Source organism: Erythrolamprus reginae, chromosome 5 (assembly GCF_031021105.1).
Source record: "Erythrolamprus reginae isolate rEryReg1 chromosome 5, rEryReg1.hap1, whole genome shotgun sequence".
In the NCBI taxonomy this organism is placed as follows: domain Eukaryota; kingdom Metazoa; phylum Chordata; class Lepidosauria; order Squamata; family Dipsadidae; genus Erythrolamprus; species Erythrolamprus reginae.
The window spans coordinates 75421882-75448762 of record NC_091954.1 but is presented as its reverse complement, the minus strand read 5'-3'; the positions used below and the strand labels follow the sequence as shown (position 1 = coordinate 75448762).

At 37.3% G+C, this 26881-nt stretch overlaps 1 protein-coding gene across 1 annotated transcript in view; it reads right to left on the bottom strand.

Annotated features, from left to right (window-relative positions):
• Nucleotides 1–7510: 7510 nt before the first annotated feature.
• KY (kyphoscoliosis peptidase) overlaps nucleotides 7511–26881 on the bottom strand; it is a 48615-nt gene continuing 29244 nt past the window's right edge. Inside the window, exons 7-12 of the mRNA XM_070753185.1 lie at nucleotides 23616–23698; nucleotides 20650–20758; nucleotides 16543–16660; nucleotides 11855–12043; nucleotides 11555–11745; nucleotides 7511–9762 (exon numbers count right to left, since the gene is read on the bottom strand). Coding sequence (XP_070609286.1) covers nucleotides 8864–9762; nucleotides 11555–11745; nucleotides 11855–12043; nucleotides 16543–16660; nucleotides 20650–20758; nucleotides 23616–23698 — 1589 coding nt within the window. The 3' untranslated portion in view covers nucleotides 7511–8863. The remainder of the gene's footprint in view (nucleotides 9763–11554; nucleotides 11746–11854; nucleotides 12044–16542; nucleotides 16661–20649; nucleotides 20759–23615; nucleotides 23699–26881) is intronic.

The following is a 26881-nucleotide window of genomic DNA, read 5'->3' as shown; positions in this document are numbered from 1 at the left end:
TCTTATTTTAATATGAATACAAATCATATTGCTTATTTGAATATTAACTTCAATTTTATCTATTTCCAAGATGCCTTGAAACATAACATAGTGGCTTGAGAAAAAAATGCCATTTTGCTTTTCATGTTTTCTTGTTAATCTTCGATGTGGATTTTAGTTGCCCCAAAACATCAGATTAATGGTTTAGTAATGGTCCTTTGTGCACTTTCATAGCTATAGAAAAAATATGATCAAATAACTGTGTCATGAAGATATGTTTTTTATATATGTTGATTCAAAGAGTGAAGTTCAATATTAGTAATAAACACCTATACATGGGAGCAATTTAGCTTAAATTACAGCTGCCTTGTGAAGTACTGCACAGCTGTTCCTAAGCATAAGAAGAAATTTGGGAAGCTGGTTGGTATGTTAAACAGCTTTTAAAAAATTGTTTAGCTTCAGGAAGAAATGCAGAATTTAAAGCATGTCCTTGGGCAAAAGCTAAGAAACTAAGCATAACCTCTTCTTATCTAAATTACCAGGAAGATAGCAAGTTTTCAATGGCCAGGTGCAACATCTTACTTTCAGTGTAATTTCAGAGAAATGAAGACTTTAAGATTTTTATTCTTGGATGTTTGAAATGATAATTTCAGATTATGATTATGATTTTAAAAGTGAAACTAGAAAGCTATTAAATATATAATCTCAGTTCATGATCTGCACTGTAATTTCTCCCATGACATTAGAATGCTTTTTTCTCTGTTGGGTAGTAATTTTTGACATTATCTCATCTGTAGAAAGTGAAGAGTATTTATATCTTTGAAATGTAGCATATTTGGTGGCAAGATCTGTGATTACTGAAATAATACAGTGCTAAAGTGTTGTTAATAACTCCAGGTGTTTTTCCAGTGCCATTTCTATGTAATTCCAATCTCTTTTCAGTTTTCTAAGGGTTCTGTTTTGCTTGCTAAATTTGCTTTTTATGGCTTCATGCCTCTCTTTGCCAACACTTTAGTTTGACACTGATGGACAGTATGAAATTATACTCAGCATGAAGGTACGCCAAAAAAATAACACAATTTTTGATTTATACTGTTCTGTTGGGATGGTAAATAATGGCTGTCAAAGCACACACAGCATTTTCTTGGACATGAAGAACAACTCATTTTCAATCCAGCAGAATCAATGTGCTCAATGTTTTCTTATATGAGACCACAATGACCCCAAAAGAAACACATACACACACAACAAATGCCTATTGCTTCAGTTATCATTAGAAACACACATCTTGAAAGGTGGAGATAGATGAAGGTGGGGAAGTGCTCTGTAGATTTATTTACAGTACTGTCTTATAGACTAATTGTGATTTTCTGTGATTTATTTTACATTTTCTTAAAATGTTAAGTGGATGTATAGGTTGATTGGATTCCTTTTCTTTGTTCTCTGGGAGTGAGATGAACAAATGGTCCTATTTTCTCTGCTAAATAAGTGAAGAGACCTGTGAACAGCTGTGAGGTAACTAAGGAAGTGCTGGTATAACCCAAAGAAGGCAATTCAATATAGTGAGGAGAGGCAGTGGGGAAAGAAGAAGGAAGCATAATTGCCACTAGGAAAGCTGTAAACCAGTCCTGAGAGAAAAAGCAATTTTGGATTTTGTCTTCTGTCTCAATGAATATTTTTTGTATGTTTTAAGAAAAGTTAACTGCTGGAATTATCTGGGGAGGGGGGAAGAAATAGAATAGAATAGAATTTTATTGGCCAAGTGTGATTGGACACACAAGGAATTTGTCTTGGTGCATATGCTCTCAGCGTACATAAAAGAGAAAGATACATTTGTCAAGAATCATGTGGTACAACACTTAATTATTGTCATAGGGGTCAAATAAGCAATGAATAAGCAATGAAAGCAAGAATAAGACAGAGTGGTGCTGGAACAGAGAGAGAAAATTTAAAGATATTTGAGGCTTAAGATATTTAGGAAGTTATTTGTTCTACCAATCACCACAGTATGAAATGAGTTTTTAAAAAATTGTTTCCAATATCATTTAGTGACAATATTCATGAACTGAAAGAGAGCAGAGACACTTAATATAATACAATAGTTGGAAAGGACCTTGGCGGTCTTCTAATCCAATCCTCTGCTTAGGCAGGAAATCCTACACCACTTCAGACAAATGGTTATCCAACATCATCTTAAAATTTCCAGTGTTGGAGCATTCACCACTTGTGGAGGCAAGCTGTTCCACAAGGGTTGGATTCATTGATTAATTGTTCGATCAGGAAATTTCTCCTTAGTTCTAAGCTGCTTCTTTCCTTGATTAGTTTCCACCCATTGCTTCTTATTAAACCTTCAGGTGCTCTGGAGAATAGCTTAACTCCCTCTTGTTTGTGGCAGCTCTTGAAATATTGGAACACTTCTATCATATTTCCCCTAGCCCTTCTTGTCATTAAACTAGACATACCCAGTTCCTGCAACCATTCTTCATATGGTTTGGCTTGCAGTCTCCTAATCATCTTTGTTGCTCTTCTCTGCACTCTTTTTAGAGTCTCCACATCTTTTTTACATGATGGTGACCAAAACTGAATGCAGTATTCAAAGTATGGACTTACCAAGGCATTATAAAATAGTATTAACATTTCATTTGATTTTGATTTTGTTCTTCTGTTTATGCCCCCTATAACTGTGTTGGCTTTTTTGGCAGCTGCACATATGCTGGCTCATATTTAAATGGTTGTACACTTGGACTCCATGACCCCTCTCAGAGATACTACTGTCGAGCAATGCACCACATATATTATACCTGTGCATTTTATTTTTCTTGCCTAAATATAGAATCTTACTTTTTTCACAATTGAATTTCATTTTTAGTACCCAATGTTCAAGTATCAAGAGCCTTTATCTTGAACCTATCTTCTGGAGTGTTGCTATTCCTGCCAGCTTGGCGTCATCTGCAAATTTAATGAGTTCATCATCTATTCCCTCACCCAAGTCATTGATGAACTTATTTGAACTGGATTATTATTATACCTTTATCAAGTTCATATGCCTCCTGCCTCACTGTTGCAATGAACTATGTCAATTAGAAGAAGACTGTATGGGTGGCATTTGAATATTTGAGATGAATGGTATATTTGGAAGCACAGAGTTGTAAAAACAAGGATTTGAACATTCAGCATTTTCATTTATTTTTGTGTGAAATATTTAATCGTATACCATTAAAAATGCACTCTTCTGGGAGAACAACCTAGGGAAACCTAAGTAAATTTAGGTAACTCTTACAAGATATTACTTCTATTTAAATTCTCCATTTAAAGCATGTGAATGGAGATCTCCTTTTAGAATAAGTAGAAGCTAGAGCAGGGGTGTCAAACTTGTGTTGTCAAGTCACATCATCATGTGACGTCGTGACTTTTTCTTGCTGTTACTCCATAATTTATGGTAAATTGTAGATTTGATTGCTTAAGTATATGTAAAACAGGAACTTGTAGTTTATGCATTATAGCATCAAACTGTCGGACTTGATGTGGGTGGTGACTATGGATGTGGAAAAAGGTGTTTCTTGAATAACTGATGTAGACATGTGAACCACTTTTATCTGTCACTACCGGGTTATGCTTTGAGAATGTTGAATGCTTCTTTGGAATAATCAAATAATGTTAACAATTTATAATTAATAGAGTTGGAGGGGAGTTTCATCTTCAAACCTGGATTTTAATAATTAGAGAGTTTCTGTTTTGTTGTAGCCTGGTATGCCTATTACATATTAGAAATATTTTGGAAATTAAGTTATACATTAATAATGTAATGGGTATTCAAAGCCTTGAGTTCATAGAATGAACATATGTATTTAGTAATACACACACTCATCAGATAAAAAGATGTGGCATCCAACAGCTGGGCTTGCTATTAAAATCCTAAGGGTAGTCCTACACTAGGGTTTTTGTGCTTTTTAAAATTTGAAAGAAGTATTTGAATTAATTACTTGCACTTTCAAAGTGAATACAAATCCTCCTTGCCATTCATAACTTTGAACGGTCACTAAACATATGGTTGTAAGCCAAGGACCACTTGTAGAAATTTCAGCAAAATAGGAATGGAAACTGATAAATATTTTCTACTTCCAGACTTGACTCCTCAGCAAAACAAGTCCCAAATTGACCCTCTCCCCCAATAAATAATAGATGATCTTGTTGCTGAAAATCGTATTATAATATTGAGCCAATTTTTCCCCATTGGATTCCAAATATCCAGAAGATAATGGAAGATATTCTCTTGGTATTACAATGCAATATATTGAGAAAAATGGGAGGTGTAAGAAGAGCGTGGGATGTAAAGAAATTATGGAGAATCTGGAATATTGAGCTAGCTTTCTTTCTTGCTTGCTTGCTTACTTATTTATTTATTTTATGCCACCCATTCTAATAGGACTCAGGACGGCTTTTCTTTATTTATGGGTTCCTTTTTGTACTAGAAAAATCCATGTATTGAATTTAACAGAATAACAGAGTTAGAAGGGACCTTGGAGGTCTTCTAGTCCAACACCCTGCTCAGACAGGAAGGACTATACTATTTCAGACAAATGCTTGCTTAATCTCTTCTTAAAAACCCACAGCTTTAGAGCACTCACAACTTCTGGAGGCAAATTGTTTCACTGATTAACTGTCAGGAAATTTCTCCTTAGTTCTAAGTTGATTTTCTCCTTGATAGGTTTCCATCCATTGCTTCTTGCCCTACTTTTATTTATGTAACAATTAGAACTTGTTTCCAATCCTCCGAGTCTTTGGAAAGGGATGGCATACAAATCTAATAAATTATTATTATTAAATTATTATTATTATTGGCAAACAATAGTATTTGGCTGCCCATCAGTTTCCAGTCACAATTCAAAGTGTTGGTTATGACCTTTAAAGTCCTGCATGGCATTGGACCAGAGTACCTCCGGAACTGCCTGCTACCGCATGAATCCCAGCGACCGATAAGCTCCCACAGAGTTAGCCTTCTCTGGGTCCCGTCGACCAAACAATGTCGTTTGGTGGGCCTGAGGGGAAGAGCCTTCTCTGTGGCAGCCCCAGCCTTCTGGAATCAACTCTCCCTGGAGATTAGAATTGCCCCCACACTCCTTGTCTTTCGTAAATTACTCAAGACCCATCTATACCGCCAGGCATGGGGGTGTATGTATATGTTGTTTGCTTTTTAAAAATATGATAGGGTTTTATGTGCTTTTTAATATTAGATTTGTTTTCACTGGAATATTGTTTTTATTATTGTTGTGAGCCTCCCCGAGTCTTTGGAGAGGGGCGGCATACAAATCTAATAAATTGAATTGAATTGAATTGAATTTACAATTTCCTCTCAAGACATGCATAAAAAAAATACAGGAAAGCATACATAATAGTCATCCATGCTGTTTTAAGATGTTTCATGCATCACAACAGATTTGACTAAATTAGAATAGGAGATAATCTTGAGCCCCATACAATCCAGCACTTTTTGTTCTTTTTACTCCAATGCAATATTGGCAAAAAATGATATAAAGAAGTTTAGATATGGCTAAGAGATCAATTCTGTTCAACAGTTAAAAAATGGTAGACGTAGTTCTAATTACGCTTTAGGAACAAAGTTAGCTGGGTGACCCTGGACCAGTTTCTCACTCACACTTGACCCTAGGAGTCTGATAATGCAAACCATTTCTAAAATCTTGCCAAGAAAATTGTAGGAACATGCTTAAGCAATTGCCAAGAATGAAGACTGAGTCAGAGGTGTACAAACACACTGTCAGGATATGACCGAGGGCTACAGAAGAAATAAAGATCCAGAAAATATTCTTTGTGAACTCTAATGATAGAGGAATTGGGCAGTGGGTCATGTGACTCAGCAGCTCATAAACAACCTTTTCTCCATAGAGGATGGAGTTAGGGAGAACAGCGATCCCATTGGAAACGGATCGTAAAGAACTCACAGTTTGTAGAGGTGGATAGAATCAGCAACCAGAAAAAATAGAGGGAGAACAAGCTACCTATCACATGTCCATCCTCATCTGAGGACTGAGTGAAACAGGGGTTCCCGGTACGTGGACAGGAATAACCAGCTTAAAAGACTCAATCCTATTGGATGAAAAGACGCGGACAACTCTTGTCTAGATGCTAGCTCCACCCTATGAGAAGAGGCGTATCAAGTAAGACCAATTCCCCTGCAGTGCTTCCTCTTTCACAGGACAAAAAACCCCAAGCATTTCCTGTGGACACCATTGTTAATGGGGATGGGAACAATTCATGGCATGGGACCAGAATATCTCCGGGACCGCCTTCTGCTGCATGAATCTCAGCGACCAGTTAGTTCCCACAGAGTTGGCCTTCTCCGGGTCCCGTCGACTAAACAAAGTCGATTGGCGGGACTCAGGGGAAGAGTCTTCTCTGTGGCAGCCCCGACTCTCTGGAACCAGCTCCTCCCGGAGATTAGAATTACTCCCACCCTCCTTGCCTTTTGTAAACTCCTTAAAACTCACTTCTGCCGTCAGGCATGGGGGAATTGAGACATCTCCCCCGGGCCTATACAGTTTATGCATGGTTATGTTTGTGTGTATGTTTTTGCTTTTTAATAAGGGTTTTTTTAGTGACTTTTAAATTATTAGATTTGTTGTATATTGTTTTATTGTGAGCCGCCCCGAGTCTACGGAGAGGGGCAGCATACAGATCTAATAAATAAATAAAATAAATAAATAAATTTTAGGAATTCTTATTTTATTTTGTTTATTTTTTGTTTGTTTGTTTATTTATTTATTTATTCAGTCAGTCAGTCAGTCAGTCAGTCAGTCAGTCAGTCAGTCAGTCAGTCAGTCAGTCAGTCAGTCAAGTACATATTGGTAATATACATAGATATAACATTGTCTATATCCATAATGTGGATATTGATAAGGGGACATTAGGACAAGGATGGTGGGCATACTGGTGTACTTATGCACGCTTTCCCTACTTAGTTTACACTACAAGATCATTGGCAAAGAGCCAAAATCTTCAAAATGAACTGTGGAATGATTTTCTGTAGCAACTTTTTTGAAGTATTTTTTTAAACCAAGACTGATAGTGAATGTTGCCTATCTTGAATCCTGTCATCCTCATCTAGTGCGTTTCAAATTGCATTTGTTGTTTTCTACATTGGGCTTTATTACTCTTCAAAGTTAGGCTGCTGTGCTATTTCCCTGGGCTACTTTCTATGATTATGCAGCAAGCATTATAGGTTAAAAAAAACCCTTTCCTGACTAGTGTCTTACAAATGTGTTTTAAGATAAGCCCCAGAATTCCTGCATAGCACAAATTCTTTGCTTTTCAAATCATTCAAATCAAAGTAAGAATGTCAGGTCAGGAAATCCTTGTTAAATTAGTAGCGAGAACCAGTTTGAAAACAAGTGATTATATTTTTCTATGGCAATGGTGATCTGGCCTTTCCCTAAATCTGTAGAATGTGAACTACAAATTCATCACTTGAAATATGTCTACTTAAATACTTTAATGTCTGTTAATGATACTTAAGTAACAAAGCAGGAAAATCTTTTATTTGATAAGAGATTTTTGTATGAATCTACAGTTTGTCACAATTATAATGAAACAGTAGTAAACTAAGTAGCATTTATAAAATGAATTACTAATATTTTCTGGGTGAAACAAGGAACCTTTAAAGTTCTCTGTATGTATGAAACACATAATCCAAAATTAATTCATCATACAAAATTGCAACATATCCAGGATCATTTTAAATAAGCTTCTGCACCATATGTCACTAGTTAAACTTAAAAAAAAAATCTGCAAAATGTGGTCACTTTGGAAGTACAATCGATTGAATAATCTTTCACTTTTTTTTTTGTTTTGATTTGGCAAAGCCATACATTAAAAAGGATTTCTATATAAGGAAAGCACCGGTTTCAATAATAACTTCTTGTATTTCATTATGTAGTAATCTAGTTCAGAGTTCTCCAGCATTTCCAGATTTACGAACTGGAGAGGATGAGAGCTGATGGTTCTTGTGTGTGCGCTGCTCCATTGGAGCGAGCGGCGTGCATGAGGGCCTGCTGCCGCTCGTACACATAGTCCAGTTGTAGTCCCCTCGCGGCCCACAGGTTGGAGACTCCTAATCTAGTTTGTCTTATGTTATCATGAGGTAGGTACTTCAGCGTAGTACATAAAGCAGCAAGTGAATAATTTTTACATAAATTACATAGAAATAAGTGATTCTTATTACAACGTTTGCTAGATACTATAGCCCAGTGAATAAAAACGAGCATTTAATTGCATTTAATATCTAGTATAAAACTTTTCAGTATTTTATATTTGTAAGACGATGAAGTGCACACAAGAAAGCTTTCATTATAATCTTGCAAAATCATATTCCTTCATGATTCTTCCAATTCTGTAGCCACTTTTGATAGTCAAAAATGTGGGGGGGTTTCTCTTTTTGGCCCAACATGAATTCTACAGTCCTCTTCGATTATATGTGATAATATTGAACATATCCTTTCTGAATCAGTTGTCACATCTCAAAATTATGGCAAGATGGGTGGGAAGATGCATATCATTGCTTCTTTATATGGTAGCTTCATAAATAATTTTGTAATTATTTCATAATTTTCAATAATAATTGAAATTATTTATGGAAGTTTTGCTTGATTTTTAATGAGTAAGTTACATTTTGTATAAATCTCATACATCATATAATATCAGTGAAACGTCTCAAGGGGTGGGGATTGATCAAGTTAAGTTGTTTTGCTGCTGTGTCAGTAACATGAGTATTGTCATCCAACAGCATGAAATAAATTATTCAGAGTGAAATGGAGTATAGTTAGATCATATATTGTGCATGTGGACAGATGAGAAACATTCAAGTGGCCTATTACTGTGATTTTACTTCATATTTCAAAATATATGTCTGAAATGTGTGATTTGCATTCTCTAGTACCATCACATATATCTCTTTGCAGCCAGAGGTACTGCACGATCCCTCCCAGTAGCCATCATTACTAAGAGACAAGGGACAACGTTTTTCACATTGAACAAATACTTTGGCAATGTTGTGAACTTTAAGTTTGAACTTAATGTTGCGGTTGGCTGGTAGAAATGCAGCCAAAGGTTCCACTAATTCATAGCTTTCTTGCCATTTACTATACTTCAGGGGGAACATTGGCCATTTGACCTTAGTGTTGGGACAGCAGATGATGTAATTAAAGATATAGCTATAGTTACCAGGATCGGACTTATTCTTAGCAAAAATTTGCAAAACAAAATTCCCACCGTGTGGAAGATGGATATTTAAATTTATTTGGTTTCCTTGTCGTTGTTGTAAGATATGTCGTGTTTTTTCATCTTCACTGAGGCTGTCTGATTTCAATGAGGCGAAAATGTCCAAGTCTTCACTGAGGATGAAGCTGAGGTTGCAACAGCCATCGTTAGTATGAATAATTGGACCTTTTTGTGAAGGTCTGAGGATCCCCTGTTTTTTGGTGAACCAGTTGTACCCAACTGGTTGCATGAGTTCCTTTGGGAAACAAATACTCCTGTCTATAGAACTGCACTCAATGATGTATTCTAGGACGGAGTTGTACTCTTTTTCAGAGCTTTCAGGTGATTTGGCAAAGATTTGGAGCGTATAACTCCCCGTCTTCTGGGGGTACAGTTCCAGTTTCATCCCATTCTTCTTCAATGACATCAGGCTGTATTCTTTTGCCGTTTTCAGTTCAGACATGAACAGCATTGGAGAACGGCTTTCCACTACTATAGTGACTTTTCCATTTACTGTAAAATGCAATAAAGAAAGCTGGTTAGAACATGCCTTTTTATCAAGAAACGCAAATGAACCAAAAGGCTTGTAGAAAGGGATCTGAAGTCAGTTCTGCTGTGTTAATCACTTTGGCAGTGAAAAGGAGCATCTTGTAGTTGAATGTGGTTAGAAATTGTTCAAAACCTCTGTCATATCCAAATTCAGAATAATACAGTAACAGGATTGAAGGTAGGGAGATTTCATTTTGGGGACTTATTTTTATTTTATTACCGTGTTACCCCGAAAATAAGACATCGTCTTATATTAATTTTTGCTCCCAAAGATGTGATATGTTTTATTTTCAGGGGATGTCTTATTTTTTTTTTAATGAATTGTATCCTGTATCCTACTGCAGACAAAATGCATCCAAACATGCAGCCGCATGTTGGATGCATGTTGAATGTGTTTTAAAACTGATTGATGCAGCGTTTTGGGATGCAATTTATGGACAGCAGTGTTATTCTTGACAAATGTATCTTTTTCTTTTATGTACGCTGAGAGCATATGCACCAAGACAAATTCCTTGTGTGTCCAATCATACTTGGCCAATAAAATTCTATTCTATTCTGTTCTATTCTATTATATATGTTCTGTTTGGGAATGCTGAGAAATGAAACGTCTCCTACGTCTTACTTTCGGGGGATGCCTTATATTAGGCAATTCTATGAAATCTCTCTTACGTCTTACTTTCAGGGGTGATTTATTTTCGGGGAAACAGGGTAGTAGCATAATAAAACTGTGCATCATTCTGAGGCAAGATAAAAGCATATATGGCTTTTTTTACTTGTGGTTGATCTGCCTGCCCTTTGCTGGATTTCAAAGAAAGTTAAGAGTTCCAAAGATAGAATTCTAAAATGAAAATGTATGTTTAGTTCAGGCATGTCAAACATACGGGTTGTGGGCTGGATCTGGCTTATGCAGGCCATGCTCACCTTGGTCCCACAAGGGTAATAAAATAAAATAAAATCCCAATACGTCATGATATGGTCTGAAATATGATCAGGTTTGACACCCCTGGTCTTGATAAAAACTGCTAAATGACACTGAAGGGATAGCTGATAACATCAGAAAACTATGAGCTAATATTTATTTATGTTTGTTTATTTATATATCAGGCTTATTAACCTGCACCTGTACATCACTTGTATTCTTAACCTTTTTTTGTGTCTTCTTTTGAAATTGAAATATACAAAAAATTCTAGGAACCCTTTCAAACTAATTATATAGTGGCATTTTGTACTTGGCATAAGGGCAAAAGTGAGAACGACTGTAGAAATTTGAGATCCACAGGTTAATTCTTCCAAGCTAAGATTTTAAAATTAATTAAAATCGCCCTCAGTTTTAAATTTTGCTGTAACTTTTTTCTTCCAAAAGTTGGAGATATTATATCTGCGGAGAGGGGCGGCATACAAATCCAATAAATAATAATAAAATAATAATAATAATAATAATAATAATAATACAGTAGTACCTCTAGATACGAGCTGCTCTACATTCGAGTATTTCCAGATACGAGCTAGGAGGGGAGAGACATTTCTGTTCTACTCCTGAGCTGAAATTCGGGATACGAGCCGAGCGTCCACTAGGTGGCGCAAGAATCTTTGCTTTTGGTTAGAATCCTTGCTTTTGGTTATCTCGGAGGGGGAAAAAGTTATTTGTACCAGAATACGAGTTGTCTCGAGATACAAGCTCCCTTATGGAACGAATTATGCTCGTATCTAGGGGTACTACTGTACTGGCATGGGGAAAGAAGCTGTATGATTGTACCTGTCTGAATAATAGGTGTTTCTGGATCAGCCACCAGCATTCCCATCATGTAAAAGTTACATTTGTACAGCAGGTTATTTTCAAACTCTTTCAATGCCACAGTTGGTTTGAGTAGCTGCCAGTTGCTGTTGTCCGGGAAATGATTATTAATAAATAGTGCAGGGTGGGTGAGGAAATAAAATTCATTATATCTAGAATAAAAAGAGAGGTGGTCATAATGTTATTGCCAATGCACGTAATTCCTCCCTACCCTCACCCCATCCTCACCCCCAGCAAAATACCAGAACCAGAGACATGCACCTGAAAGTAAACTTGTTGCAACCTTCATCAACATCTCCGCTCCCCCAAGTGCTATCCACCAAATGCCACTTTCCATCAAGGTAAACTGCACTCCAGGCATGGGTGGAATCTCCTTTGAAGGTCTGTCCTGTTTTGTAGCTATAGCCTTTAGAATAACCAGATAATTTCACGCACTGTACCCCTGCAATTCTGAGGGAAGATAAAAATGAGTCCTCGGAAACTAAAGATGTGCATTTTGGAAAAATGATATTCTTTTACAATCAGGGTTAATTTCCATGCAACATTTCAAGAAAATGGTTTCTTTCTTGCCTTATTGTTGGTACAATAATGCATGTCGCTGGTGTGGTAGGTAGAAGGTTGCTGCAGGTAGATATGTTTCCTGTATTAATAAGTTTGGCCCTATTTTGTGATGCATCATTCAATTGCTCCTAAAGGTTTACCCATGTGGAAATTAATAGTTGACATCAAGTTGTGTTTGTTTCTTTTTTGTTTTGTTTTTAAGGTGGAAAAAAAGGCAAAGAATCTGATAAAGGCTCTGATGGAAAAGGACCTAGTTACTTTACATATTGATCACTTAATATCATATAAACCTTTTCCATTGTAATAGTAAAAGAATTCAAGTGCAGCATGCAAAGATGCACATCACTTTAAAAAAAACTAATACAACATATTCATTTTGACATTATCTATCTATCTATCATCTATCTATCTATCTATCTTATCTATCTTATCTATCTATCTAATCTATCTATCTATCTATCTATCTATCTATCTATCTATCTATCTATCTATCTATCTATCTATCTATTGGATTTGTATGCTGCCCCTCTCCGCAGACTCGGGGCGGCTAACAACAATGATATCCTTATTATAAAAACCAAACATACACACAAACATACCATACATAACTTGTAATGGCCTGGGGGAAGGAATATCCTAACTCCCCCATGCCTGGCGACAAAGGTGGGTCTTAAGTAATTTGCGAAAGACAAGGAGAGTGGGGGCTGTTCTAATCTCTGGGGGGAATTGATTCCAGAGGGCCGGAGCTGCCACAGAGAAGGCTCTTCACCTGGGGCCCGCCAAATGACATTGTTTGGTCGACGGGACCTGGAGAAGGCCAACTCTGTGGGACCTTATCGGCCGCTGGGATTCGTGCGGTAGAAGGTGGTTCCGGATGTATTCTGGCCCAATGCCATGTAGGGATTTAAAGGTCATTACCAACACTTTGAATTGTGACTGGAAACCGATCGGCAGCCAGTGCAGGCCGCGGAGTGTTGCAGAAACGTGGGCGAATCTAGGAAGCCCCACGATGGCTCTCGCGGCCGCATTCTGCACGATCTGAAGTTTCCGAAAACTTTTTAAAGGTAGCCCCATGTAGAGAGCGTTGCAGTAATCGAACCTCTAGGTGATGAGGGCATGAGTGACTGTGAGCAATGACTCCCTGTCCAAATAGGGCCGCAACTGGTGCACCAGGTGAACCTGGACAAACGCCTTCCTCGCCACAGCCGAAAGATGACATGCCATGTTCCGGTTAGGTCAGAATAATGTGCTTTCCCAGGAGCTATCTTTGCAAGTATTAGGGATGCTTCAGCTAAAGCAGAATATTGCTGCTAAGTTTCTGATGTATCTGATATATCCATTCAAAGCTGGTTCCTATGTATTCTGCAGAGACAGAATGATTTGAAGAAAGGCAAAGGTGTATGGACTCTCACACGCACACCACCCCCAAAACCCTAAACTTTAATCAAAGGGGGAACAAACATTTCCAACTATCCCTCAGAAACTGTTCTATGTCTAGGAAATATTGACTGAGTAAGGTAGAAAGCCAAAGAATGGCAGAGTTTGGAAGGACCTATGTGTAGAATTGACCTAAGCTATACAATCATTGCAGAAAGTAAAAGCATGGGCTCAATGCACAGAGATGATTAAAAGCAAAGAAATTAACCTGTGATTCAAAGGAGAATAGAAAATAACCTGGAAAATACTACAAATTACAATGATATCACATGAATGGTATGGCCTTCCCTTCAATACAATTTACAGTTTTGTTTACTTCAGCTGAATAAAAGAAATTGAGAACAACAACAAAAAGAAAACAAAACTACAAAGGCCGGTGGAAAGTGCAAGAGGACTAGAGAGATTTCAGTAAGGCAAGGGAATAAATGAAACAATTGGCAGTGATAAACCATGTAGTTGGAGACAAGATAAGTGTGTATAATCAATGAAAGAAGCAAATTGTTACTTGGTTGATTGGCTGGATGGCTGGTTCTTTCCTATAATGTCTCCTTTTGGATCACTGCTAGAGTCATAACTGATTTAGGATTAAACTGCTGAGATACAAATATTTTTGCCCATTTCCACTTTCCTTTGCCAAGCTGGTAGTTTGTTTGCCAGTTAGAATTGCCCTTCGTCAATTAACTTTGCTGTAGCAAATTGTAGAATTGCCAATCTAGACAGCTGTCTGAGTCAGCAAAGCTCTGGAATTTGGGGCATCTTCTGTTTGAAATGGCAAACAGGCAGTTGAACTCTTTTTCTTTGAAAAACAAAACAAAACTAGTATCATAATGAGCTAGAGAAGGAAATTTATAATATTTACATCAACAATAGAAGTTGATGGTGTCTTGTAAAACCTGTATTTTTCCACAGCTATTTTTTGCATTACCAATTACTGGAACAAGGCAGTAAATTGCTTTCTAGGGCTTGGGCTCAGATTCTTCAGAACATTTATTATACTCCCTGACTGTTCTTTGTCTCCCAACTGTTGTCTTGCAGCGCTGCCAAATCAAGCAGCTGTTTCAGCAAAGACCCTACCATCACAATGTCAATGTTCTTGGACTTCATTCAGCATTTGAGCTAAAATCTATTAAGAGTTTTAAACATCAGGAAATGTAATAGATAATCAAAATCTTAGGGAGAAAAGATCATTCCTCTGTTTGGACATTAAATACCCTTCACCTAAATTCTACTAAATCGGACAAGTTAATGTTTTCCATTGACTGTTATATAGTGAATGGCCAAAAGTAGAGAGCTTTGTTTGTGTTATCCGAATTTGCTCCGTAATCAATTATAGTTACAATTATAGACCATGGTTACAATTAAGTATGGTACTATTGTCAGGACTATATAGTCATTATGAGTGACTATAATTCTACAATGATCCCAATTAGAATCCTGCTGACCTAACAAATGTCATAGTATCCAAGATCAAGAAGAGAGCAAGCAATGTCCTCTTTCTCTACATGCTTTCCTTATTTGAGATGGGTGGCACTACAAGTACTTTGACATGCAGAAGGAATAAATTTCAAGTGCCAAACTTCCATACCAAGTTTGGTATGGAAAAAAAGGTTGAGCAGCCGTCACTTAAAAAAAAAAAGAATCATAAGGGAAGAACCAAATTCTGCCTCAATTTAAGGAGAAAGTTCTATTTAACATACAATTTTATTTCTCTTGAAAAGGTTATTAATGCATTGCTAAATTTCATATTTAGTAAGAAGTAGACATGTAAGTGCAACCTGTTGAAAACATATAATTGTCTATTATGGTTTTTCTGCATTTGTTCCTGCTTTGGAGATTTTTAAGAAATGTATGTATGTATGTATGTATGTACGTATGTATTATTTATTATTTATTGGTTGCCCATCTTACCAACAAGTAACTGGCGGCTTACAATCATAAAATATTTTGTGTGTGTGTGTGTGCATATGCACACACACAAACACACACACACTGAGAGCTTTTGTTCGATTTTCCTGCAAATGAACGTTTGTCGTAAACTATCAATATAGATCTACTTAGTTAACACACTGCTACAATCAAAGATGTCTGTAAATGTTAGAATTATTAATATATATTGTAAGAATTTAACATCTCAACACGTGTCTTCAATCTCATTTTGTTTTAAATAGTTATTTAACTTCCAGGTAATTCGGATTTATCAAGAGTTCATTTACTCAGTTGATCAAAATGGTTTTTAAATGAGATTTCATAATTTGTTTCCTAATGCCAGAAATTTTGCCTTGGTGAGATATTTTTGTAAATATATTTCCAGACTTTGGATGTCAATTATTAATTATATGTTTATTTCTAATGAATAAAGACTGTGTTGGAAGAAAGCCTGGTTCAATATTAAATAAGAATCTAGATGACAGTACCGAAATATAGAGCTTCAAGTTACTTCCAGTTATGTCTAACTTCAAAATAGGTGAGCTCCCATCAGTTAGATATTATAAAATAAAATTATTAGAAAACTGCTACATATAGATAGATTAGTCTCTTCCTTAATATGCTAACTTGCACATCCTAATTCTACCCTTTTGCCTTACACATAAAATAGAGAGTGGATGTGTATTCACAATTATTTTCTTGCAGGCAACCCTGTTTCATAGCCTCCAGACTTTTCTTTTTAACCTTCAAATATTGAGAAAAACACAGTACCTCTTTTAACTAAATTATCCCCCTATTCACATCTGCCATTATATTAATGCAATGTGAGCTTCAGCAGATGGTGCAAAATAAAGTATATTGGAGAAGAATGATAAGCAAGATTAACCTTTTTAGGACTTCTTGCCATTCAGCAACATAGATTCAAAATGATATTTCAGATTCTTAACTACGTGTAAATGGAAATGGAATAGATCCATAGGTAATTAAGCAATGAATATGACCACAAAATTTGGAATTTGGTGTACCTGCACATTTGTTCAAAGAGGCGAGAGTATCCCTCACAAATGCTCTTTCCAGTCTGCAGGACATCTAGGGGATTGCAAGATGCATTGCCTTTATCGAAGAAACCTACAACATCATATTCTGGAGGAACAAGGGAATAAGTAATACATAAAACAAGAAATTACAAGTGAAGTTACAAAAGTTTCTCTACTCTAGACCTACCTACTAGTATTTGTCCCAAGATAGATCAGGTAGACCTACCATAAACAGCGAGTGGATAAAAAACTAAAATGTATAAGATTAATTACCAGTTTTTCAACCTTACTATAATAATAAACAATATCTTTAATTCTGGTATAAGTTTTATTTAAATGTTTGTATTCATTTACAAATATTTTTTTCATAACTCATGGTTCTAAATGTTTTTCTGAAAAAAATAGCTTTTCAGATAAAGATATAACAGCTGAGAGAAGGAAGTTGGGATACCCAAGAAAAGCAATATTTTATATATGTTTATAGGTTATATATGTTTCCTGATCGGCAATTCTAGGAAAAGTATCTGAAGTTAGATATTTCCTGTGAATGATAATAACTACAGTGTTCCCTCGATTTTCGTGGGTTTGAACTTCGCAAACAGCCTATACCACGGTTTTTCAAAAAATATTAATTAAAAAATACTTTGCGGCTTTTTCCCCTATACCACAGTGTTCCCCACCCAATGATGTCATATGTCATCACCAAAGTAATAATTTTTGCAAATAAATAACAAAAAAAATAATTATTGTTAATAAATAATTATGTTTATAAATATCAGGATCACTAAGTGTCTTATTCAATGGTGAGTACCAGTAATAATGGTGAGTAATTGGTTGTTAAAGGGAATGGGAAATGGTAATTTAGGGGTTTAAAGTGTTAAGGGAAGGCTTGTGATACTGTCCATAGCCAAAAATGGTGTATTTACTTCCGCATCTCTACTTCGCGGAAATTCGACTTTCGCAGGCGGTCTCGGAACGCATCCCCCGCGGAAATCGAGGGAACACTGTATATTGTCTCCCAGAAGGGAGATATACTAGATCAGTGGGTTACAACACAAGCCATATGACATCTCCCTTTCAGGATCATGCCACATTTATAGTAAGTTTCTGGGAGGGCCACTCAACTATTAGAATAGAATAGAATAGAATAGAATTTTTATTGGTCAAGTGTGATTGGACACACAAGGAATTTGTCTCAGCGTACATAAAATAAAATATACATTTGTCAAGAATCATGTGGTACAACACTTAATGATTGTCATGGGGTCAAATAAGCAATGAAGAAGCAATATTAATAAAAATCTTAGGATATAAGCAACAAGTTACAGTCATACAGTCAACATGGGAGGAAATGGGTGAAAGGAATGATGAGAAAAACTAGTAGAATAGAAGTGCAGATTTAGTAGAAAGTCTGACAGTGTTGAGGGAATTATTTGTTTAGTAGAGTGATGGCGTTCGGAAAAAAACTGTTCTTGTGTCTAGTTGTCTTGGTGTGCAGTGCTCTGTAGTAACTCTGTAGTGATCAAATTATCACATTACTCTCATCTTGTTCTGTGTGCTAATTTCAGCATAATTGAAACTTACAATACAGTTTACAACAAATGTCAACTTAATAGTAACTACGAGGGAGCCTCTGGTAAAGCAGGCTGCTTAGAAAAATTGCAGGCACTTGTGTTGCCTTCTTCCTTTTCTATTTGAACCTTCACAGCAGCAATACGTCAAACCTCCATTGGGGCCAGAATTTCTGTTATTAAGGGGATGGTTAAGTGAGTTGTGCCTGATTTTATGATCTTTTTGTCACAGTTGTTAAGTGAGTCATTGCAGTTGTTAAGTGAATCATGGGGCCATTAAGCAAATCTGTCTTCTCCCATTGACTTTGCTTGTTGGAAGTTGGCTAAGAAGGTGGCAAATGGCAGTTATGTAAGCCTGGGATGCTGCAACCATTGGAAAGGCATGCCAGTTGCTAAGTGCCTGAATTTTGATCATATGACCATGAGGATCTTGTAGTTGTTGTAAGTGTGGCCACCAGTCATAAGTCACTTTTTTCAGTGGAGGTGTAATTCCAAATTTATTTTTTGATTTGATTTGATTTGATTTGAATGCTGCCCCTCTCCGTAGACTTGGGGCGGCTAACAACAGTAATAAAAAACAGTATGTAAATCCAATACTAAAACAACTAAAAAACCCTTATTGTAAAACCAAACATCCATCCGTACAAACATAACATGCATGAATTGTAAAAGCTTAAGGGGAAAGAATATCTCAGTTCCCCCAGGCCTGACGGCAGAGGTGGGTTTTAAGGAGCTTACGAAAGGCAATGAGGGTGGGGGCAATTCTAATCTCCGGGGGGAGTTGGTTCCAGAGGGCGGGGGCCGTCACAGAGAAGGCTTTTCCCCTGGGCCCCGCCAAACGACATTGTTTTGTTGACGGGACCCAGAGAAGGCCCACTCTGTGGAACCTAACCGGTCGCTGGGATTCGTGGAATAGTCGCTAAACAAATGGTTGTAAGTCAAAGACTACTGTATAGGATAAGATAGAGGCAATAGGAAGCACTCATATCTGTTGTCATGTCAGATTCTGAGGAGGATGAGCCAGGCCCCTTTGGATACCCTGGGCCAGGGGGGTTGCCAGCTGATGCAGAGGGTGAGAGTGAGGGAGAAAGTAACCTGAGTGAACCTGAGGAACCACTAGAGGGGGCTGATATAACAATAGGGAGTGGTCCCAGTTGGAGGATGCGGAAGCTATTAGAGTGGAAAGCCAGTGGATAGACCCTTGCTATAGGAGATTGCTCAGAAGGCAAGAGGAGTTGCATAGTAAAAGTATTAGTTTACAGCCTTAGCCCCTTTGATGCTAATACTGCCTTTATACTTCCAGGCAGTATAAAGGCAAAGGATTTGGGGTAATTGGGTGTGGGGTTTCAGCATCGTTCAATGGAAGAGATGTGAGACTGGCGGTGTGATTGAACAAGGCTTTCAAACCATGATTTCGCCCTCAGTAAAAGACATTCTCTGCTGGATTATTTTTGGCTAGGTCTTCGGTGAGCAAATTCATATGCTTAACTGATAAATAGACTTGTTATCTAAGGAATGCTAATTAGGCTGAGTTTGGTGTCTTTCCCGGACATTGTTTATGTTTAGCTCCGAAGAAAAAGATAACTTACCATTCCTTACCATTCCAAGTTTGCTTTTTGTTATGTGTGCTTTTTTCAATAAAGAGTTTGCTTTTTTTCATATAATAAGGGATTTTTGAGTCAGGGCTTCACTCTAGGGGCTGTGCACAGAACAATATCTGCGTGTTTCAATTATATATCTTGGATTTGTTTTTTTTCAAAATACAACAACTGCTCAAAACTTACAGACATATATAAATAACCACCAGCAGTGTTCCCTCTAATTTTTTTGGGGGGTGGGCGGAAAAGTATAGTGTCTGAGCGGCAGTCCCTTCGGGACTAGGCGGCACAGAAATAATAAACAAACAAACAAACAAACAAACAAACGAACAAACAAACAAATAAATAAAAAACCCACCCTGTTTTGCCGCAGAAAATTTCAAAATAAAATACTGTACTGTGTGTCTATAACAGTGAGCTCATAATAGGGCAACTCTATCAATATCAAAATGCCACTTAAATAGTTGAGCTAGTTTTAAACTAGATTTTGATTTTCTTTCTCTCTTCCTTAATCTCATTCTTTTTCTTTCTCTTTTCCTTCCTCTCTTTTTTCTATCTGTTTCTCTTTCTTCCTCTCTCTCTCCTTCCCTCTCACTTTTTCCCTCTCGGCTTCTGGGCAGGTTTGGAAAACTCTGAGTTGATGATGATTTTTAAGTGAGCGATTGCTCACTGCTCAGCTTAGAGGGAATTATGACCACCAGTCCTGGTCCTTGTGCTCTTCAGACCTTTGGAATATAGGTCAATCAAATTTAGTTTTAGTTTTTTTTTTTAAACTCAAGACAATTAGAGATAACCTTGTCCTGGACTATACTTAGTCCCCCTCAATCATATATTCTTATACTAGGCTTTCAGAACAAAACAGCAGGCATAAATACAAGTCAAACAAGGAGCCTTACCCACACATTTCATAGAGAGAGACTACTTACCTATGTGGTGGCATATCCATATCCAAATGGCTCTAACTTTCTCCAGGTCAGTATGTGCTACTTGGAGCAAGGCTTGTATTAATTCTTCCACACTGCTTTTGACATTCACCTGTAATTTGTTAACAAGATATTGTCTTAATTTGAAACCAACAGTCAATCCACTTTCCTTCCCTAATGCTCAGTTCACGGCATCTCTATTTGTCAGATGTAGTGTGTAGTGCCCAGAAAGAAGACAATTGCTCAGTTGTCAGGCCAAAGCAGAGATTGCATTAATCTGTAATTTTCTTTATTGGCTGATCAAGATTATATTCTAAAAATTTGGAAGCTGTATAATCAGAAATATCTCATGGATCCAATCTGGCTCAGGCAAGCAGAATGGGGACCTACAATTATTTATTACAAGATGTCTGCACAACATGGTGGGAAGAGAAAGGAAGAAACAAGGTATAAAACCAACCACATGGTTTTTGTCATATATTCCATCTGTCCATCCATTACCCTGGGGGGGGGAACTACTGACCCCCTCAGAGAGGGTTCGCAACTTGGGCGTCCTTGATCCACAGCTGACATTAGAACATCATATTTCGGCTGTGGCAAGGAGGACGTTTGCCCAGGTTCGCCTGGTGCACCGGTTGTGGCCCTATTTGGACAGGGAGTCATTGCTCACAGTCACTCATGCCCTCATCACCTCAAGGTTCGATTACTGCAACGCTCTCTACATGGGGCTACCTCTGAAAAGTGTTCGGAAACTTCAGATTGTGCAGAATGCAGCCGCGAGAGCCATCTTGGGGCTTCCAAGATTCGCCCACATTTCTTCAACACTCCGTGGCTTGCATTGGCTGCCGATCAGTTTCCAGTCACAATTCAAAGTGTTGGTCATGACCTTTAAAACCCTACATGGCATTGGACCAGATTACCTCTGGAACCGCCTGCTACCGCACGAATCCCAGCTGCCGATAAGGTCCCACAGAGTTGGCCTTCTCCGGGTCCGGTCGACTAAACAATGTCGTTTGGCGGGCCCCAGGGAAAGAGCCTTCTCTGTGGTGGCCCTGGCCCTCTGTAACCAACTCCCCCTGGAGATTAGAACTGCCCCCACCCTCCCTGTCTTTCGTAAACTACTCAAGACTCATTTATACCGCCAGGCATGGGGGAGTTGAGATAGCCCTTCCCTCTAGGCCATTACAAGGTATGCATGGTATGTTTGTGTGTATGTTTGGTTTTATAATAGGGGTTTTAGTTGTTTTTTTTAATTGGATTGTACATGTTGTTTTTATTATTGTTGTTAGCCGCCCTGAGTCTACAGAGAGGGGCGGCATACAAATCCAATAAATTATTATTATTATTATTATATTTTAAAAAATTAAGAAGCTGTAGAACACAACTTCTGAGAACTGCAAGTGGATATTGCACATCACCCAGAGGCTATCATATGAGAACAAGCTATACATTGTAAAGATCATGTGGTGCTGGCAAATACTTCCACTATAAACTAACGAATCCTCGACATGGATTGTCCCCTATAGGACAGACAGAAAGAAGTTAACCACCGGATTGCAAGAATACAAGTGCGCTGTCAGATAAAGAGACTCAATCTCATTGGCAGCTTCATCTGCAATGACTTACATTAAATTTTGCAGCTACTAAGATTGTGGGTTGAGTGGACACAAAAACAGCCAGGGAAGTGATTGAAGCCTGGGAAACAGGGCCCCTCATCAGTCAACAAGAGTGCTGATTTACCACTATCATATCAAGTACTTATCAAGGTGAGGGCTGGGAAGCACAGGCAAGTGACAGCCAATAACTTAATAACCAGACATCAACACCCCAATCAACATCTAAAAAGCCACAAACAACAGGCACCATATAAATCCCACACAGAGAACAGCACAGACTCCACTAGAGGTATTTCCTGAAGATGGGCTCCAAAATGAGTCTGAAAGCTCAGAAACTGTTCCTGGTGACCGATCCAGATTGGATCATGGTTATTTTGGGACGAATGCTCTTTGCAATACAAAAAGGGTGCCTTGTTTCTTTTGAATTTTGTGATAAAGAACATTGTTTTGAATTTTCAAACGGGTATGTGTCTGAAATTTGTACCCTTGAATTTTTGGGAGGCTCATACCAGAGAGCCCGGCAGAACAATATCAGGTATTTTTGAGCAGTTTTTCTCAATGAAAATACAACTTCCAATGGGTCTAGAATAAGTTTGCATTTTTCTTCAAAAAGAGGAAATGGCTTCCTTAAGATAATTGTGAAAGAATGAGGTCAGTATACAATAGAAGATGCACGGGGGACATGGGGGCACAAATACAGATACAGTAAAGTTCTCAGATGGATCACTTGTATACTACATTCTGTTCAAGTGGAACTTGTCTGAAGAAATAGATTGAAACCATCAAATCTTAGCAAATTGTACTTTATAATTTGTCTTGTCTGATGACTGCAGCATCTATTTTATATAAATCAGGTATAATTCCCAGGATCCAAATATTATGAATTTGTGCTACAGTTTAATTTGCTTCCATTTTTCTCCAAAACAGTACGTGTGTGTGTGTGTGTGTGTGTGTGTGTGAGAGAGAGAGAGAGAGAGAGAGTATGTATTAAATCAACACTATTGTACAGTTTTTAATTCACTATATATGTGGATTATCAGCTTAGCTATTAGCTGCTCTATAACTCTTGAGTAACTGTCAAACATGTAGGTAATTTGGACATACAACAACAATTATTGAAATAACATTGTATATAAAGAAGGTAGTCAGCATAACTACATCAGCATAATTTAAAATAGCTAGAAAAACTAAATAACAAGACTCTACACGAATTCCATAATGTTGCTGGAAATAATTAACACCAGAATCTATGCAATGCAGTAAACACTAATATATCTATGGCTATGGGTTATATCTAAAAAGGGTGCCAACCCTGTTGCATGCATGCTGTTATTACTTTCAGAATTTATTTACCTTTTTTGCATATGCATCCAATTTTTCAAATTGCTTCAGGTCCAAAGGCATAGATTTTAAGCATGATTTGTCCCACGGATAAGCTGGAAATAAACATGCAATCAGGAATAATTAGGATGACCAGATGCAGTAGCTCTACCATCTTCTGCAATTGATCTCCCAAGATTAATTATTCTAGAAAGAATAAGTCAACAACCTAGTAAATCTAATTTAGAACAATAATAAGGGCTTCTATACTTCAGGGTTAGGGGTGGGTTTTTTTTGTTTAGCTCACTGTACATATTATGTTAAAACAATAAAATGTTTTGTAAAATCCTAAATAACACAACTAACAAGTAATAGCAGAGAATTAGGCACAACTATTACCAAGCAAGGGTGTTTGATATGTTTACGTCAATCTGCAAATAAGAGCAGTGAAGCAAATGTATATGGATTTCTACTTAATATGTATGAAGTTTCTTGTTAGGCCTTGCTTAGGGCAAAGTAGATGAGATAACTTACTCCCAAGCTGACATACTTGTGAGATTTTGTCTGCAAATAGTATCATTCATATTTATTCAGGTTAGAAGTCAACCAAAGTAGAACTGAATCAGGTGATGGGAGTTATGTCTTACAATGTTAGTACAAAGTCAATATTGCATCAAGTCAATGCTACTGTAAATAGAGATTAGATACAAAAGTACGAAAACACCTAGTGCTCAAATTAGATGATTTCTACAACTTTATAAAGAAGACAAGGACTCTGCTTTCTTATTTACCTAACTACTCTACTTTATAAGGGGTCCTTGGTGCTCTCGGAACTTACTTGTTTTCTTGCAAATGTTTCATTACCCTAACTAGGTAACATCACCAGTGCTGCTTACTGTCAGTTTATATTCTGACGCCTTGAGTGGGAGTGGTAATAGATATGCTTTAGTTGGGCTGTTTATGGATGGCTCTTTAGCAGTTTCTTGATTGGGGTATTGTTTATTTGATTGTTGGTCTGATTGTTTCTGTACTTTATTTCTGAGTAGCAAGGACTTGCATGTGTTCTTCTGAACACTTGGGGCTAAACCATTCTTGCATGGCTGGCATTATTGCAGAATTGGCTCAACCTGGGTTGGACTTGTAAAGACACACATAATCTAATCCAGCAGTTTTAGGATCCATGTTACTTTTAGATAATAGCCATTCTGAGAATTATCTAATACCATGTGTTTGTAATGTTTTCCCCCCTAGAGATCTTGTAAAATAACTTTCAATTGTCCTAAGATTCTAGTCCTCATGTATGAATTTTAACTATCATCACAAATTTGTACCGAATGGTTATGAGTTGGGGTGGATGGGAGGGAGTTGATCTTTAAGAATGGTTGTGCATGAGCAAACACTCATTTGAGTTGAATAGTGCCTGGGAGGTCATATGCTGTTCCTATATAATGAACTCCAAGTACCTTGTATTGCTTTGAATAAAATATTACTTATTAATATATTTTGATAAGTATAACAACATAACATAAATAACAGCAAAAAGCATAGTAATCAACATTGCAAAGAGAACTATGCTCATCAATCCCTATCCATTGATATAGAATACTTAATATGGTGGCTGTTTTATGAAGAGTTAGGAAAAAAGAGGTAGAAAGTAGAAATTGGAAAAATGGTATTATGTATACAGATATATAATAGAATATATTATAATTACAATGTACACACAAATGTTAGAAGTTGAAAAATTATGATTATGAACTGTATATCTAAATAGTATAGAAACATAGAAACATAGAAGTCTGACGGCAGAAAAAGACCTCATGGTCCATCTAGTCTGCCCTTATACTATTTTCTGTATTTTATCTTAGGATGGATATATGTTTATCCCAGGCATGTTTAAATTCAGTTACTGTGGATTTATCTACCACATCTGCTGGAAGTTTGTTCCAAGGATCTACTACTCTTTCAGTAAAATAATATTTTCTCATGTTGCTTTTGATCTTTCCCCCAACTAACTTCAGATTGTGTCCCCTTGTTCTTGTGTTCACTTTCCTATTAAAAACACTTCCCTCCTGGACCTTATTTAACCCTTTAATATATTTAAATGTTTCGATCATGTCCCCCCTTTTCCTTCTGTCTTCCAGACTATACAGATTGAGTTCATTAAGTGTTTCCTGATACGTTTTATACTTAAGACCTTCCACCATTCTTGTAGCCCGTCTTTGGACCCGTTCAATTTTGTCAATATCTTTTTGTAGGTGAGGTCTCCAGAACTGAACACAGTATTCCAAATGTGGTCTCACCAGCATTCTATATAGTGGGATCATAATCTCCCTCTTCCTGCTTGTTATACCTCTAGCTATGCAGCCAAGCATCCTACTTGCTTTCCCTACCGCCTGACTGCACTGTTCACCCATTTTGAGACTGTCAGAAATCACTACCCCTAAATCCTTTTCTTTTGAAGTATTTGCCAACACTGAACTGCCAATACAATACTCAGATTGAGGATTCCTTTTCCCCAAGTGCATTATTTTACATTTGGAAACATTAAACTGCAGTTTCCATTGCTTAGACCATTTATCTAGTAAAGCTAAATCATTTACCATATTACAGACGCCTCCAGGAATATCAACCCTATTGCACACTTTAGAGTCATCGGCAAATAGGCAAACCTTCCCTACCAAACCTTCCCCTATGTCACTCACAAATATATTAAAAAGAATAGGACCCAGAACAGATCCTTGTGGCACACCGCTTGTAACCTGACTCTGCTCAGAATACTCGCCATTGGTAGTAATAGCACTGTGTATAAAGTATATTGACCCAGACAATACACTGTTAACTAAATACTAATGGATATTATAAAAAACATCCAGCGAGACCCACCCAGCGAGATAGAGAGATAATAAACAAATAAATAAATCCTCCATCCAAATGTACCACAAGGTGGGAGTGCCCTAGTAACACAAAACCTCCTCCCAGAGCTAGCTTAAAAAGCCTAGATTTTATGGTTTTCCTAAGACCTAGCAGGATGAGATCTAGAAGGAATCTATTCCCAAAAAGAGAACCCTGGGTTCAACTCTTTGGAATTCTGTAAATGGCAGTTCCTAAAAGGAGGAAGCCAGTGTAGGCTTGACATATTTGATCTCATTGGACGGGCAGAGCCCATGGGAAACAGACAGTTCTACAGAAATCTTGACTCTGAGGTATGTAGAGCTTTTAGCACTTTGGGTTGCTAACAATCACTTGGCAACCACTGCAATTTTCAAAGTAGAGATATATATTCCTTGGGAGAATTT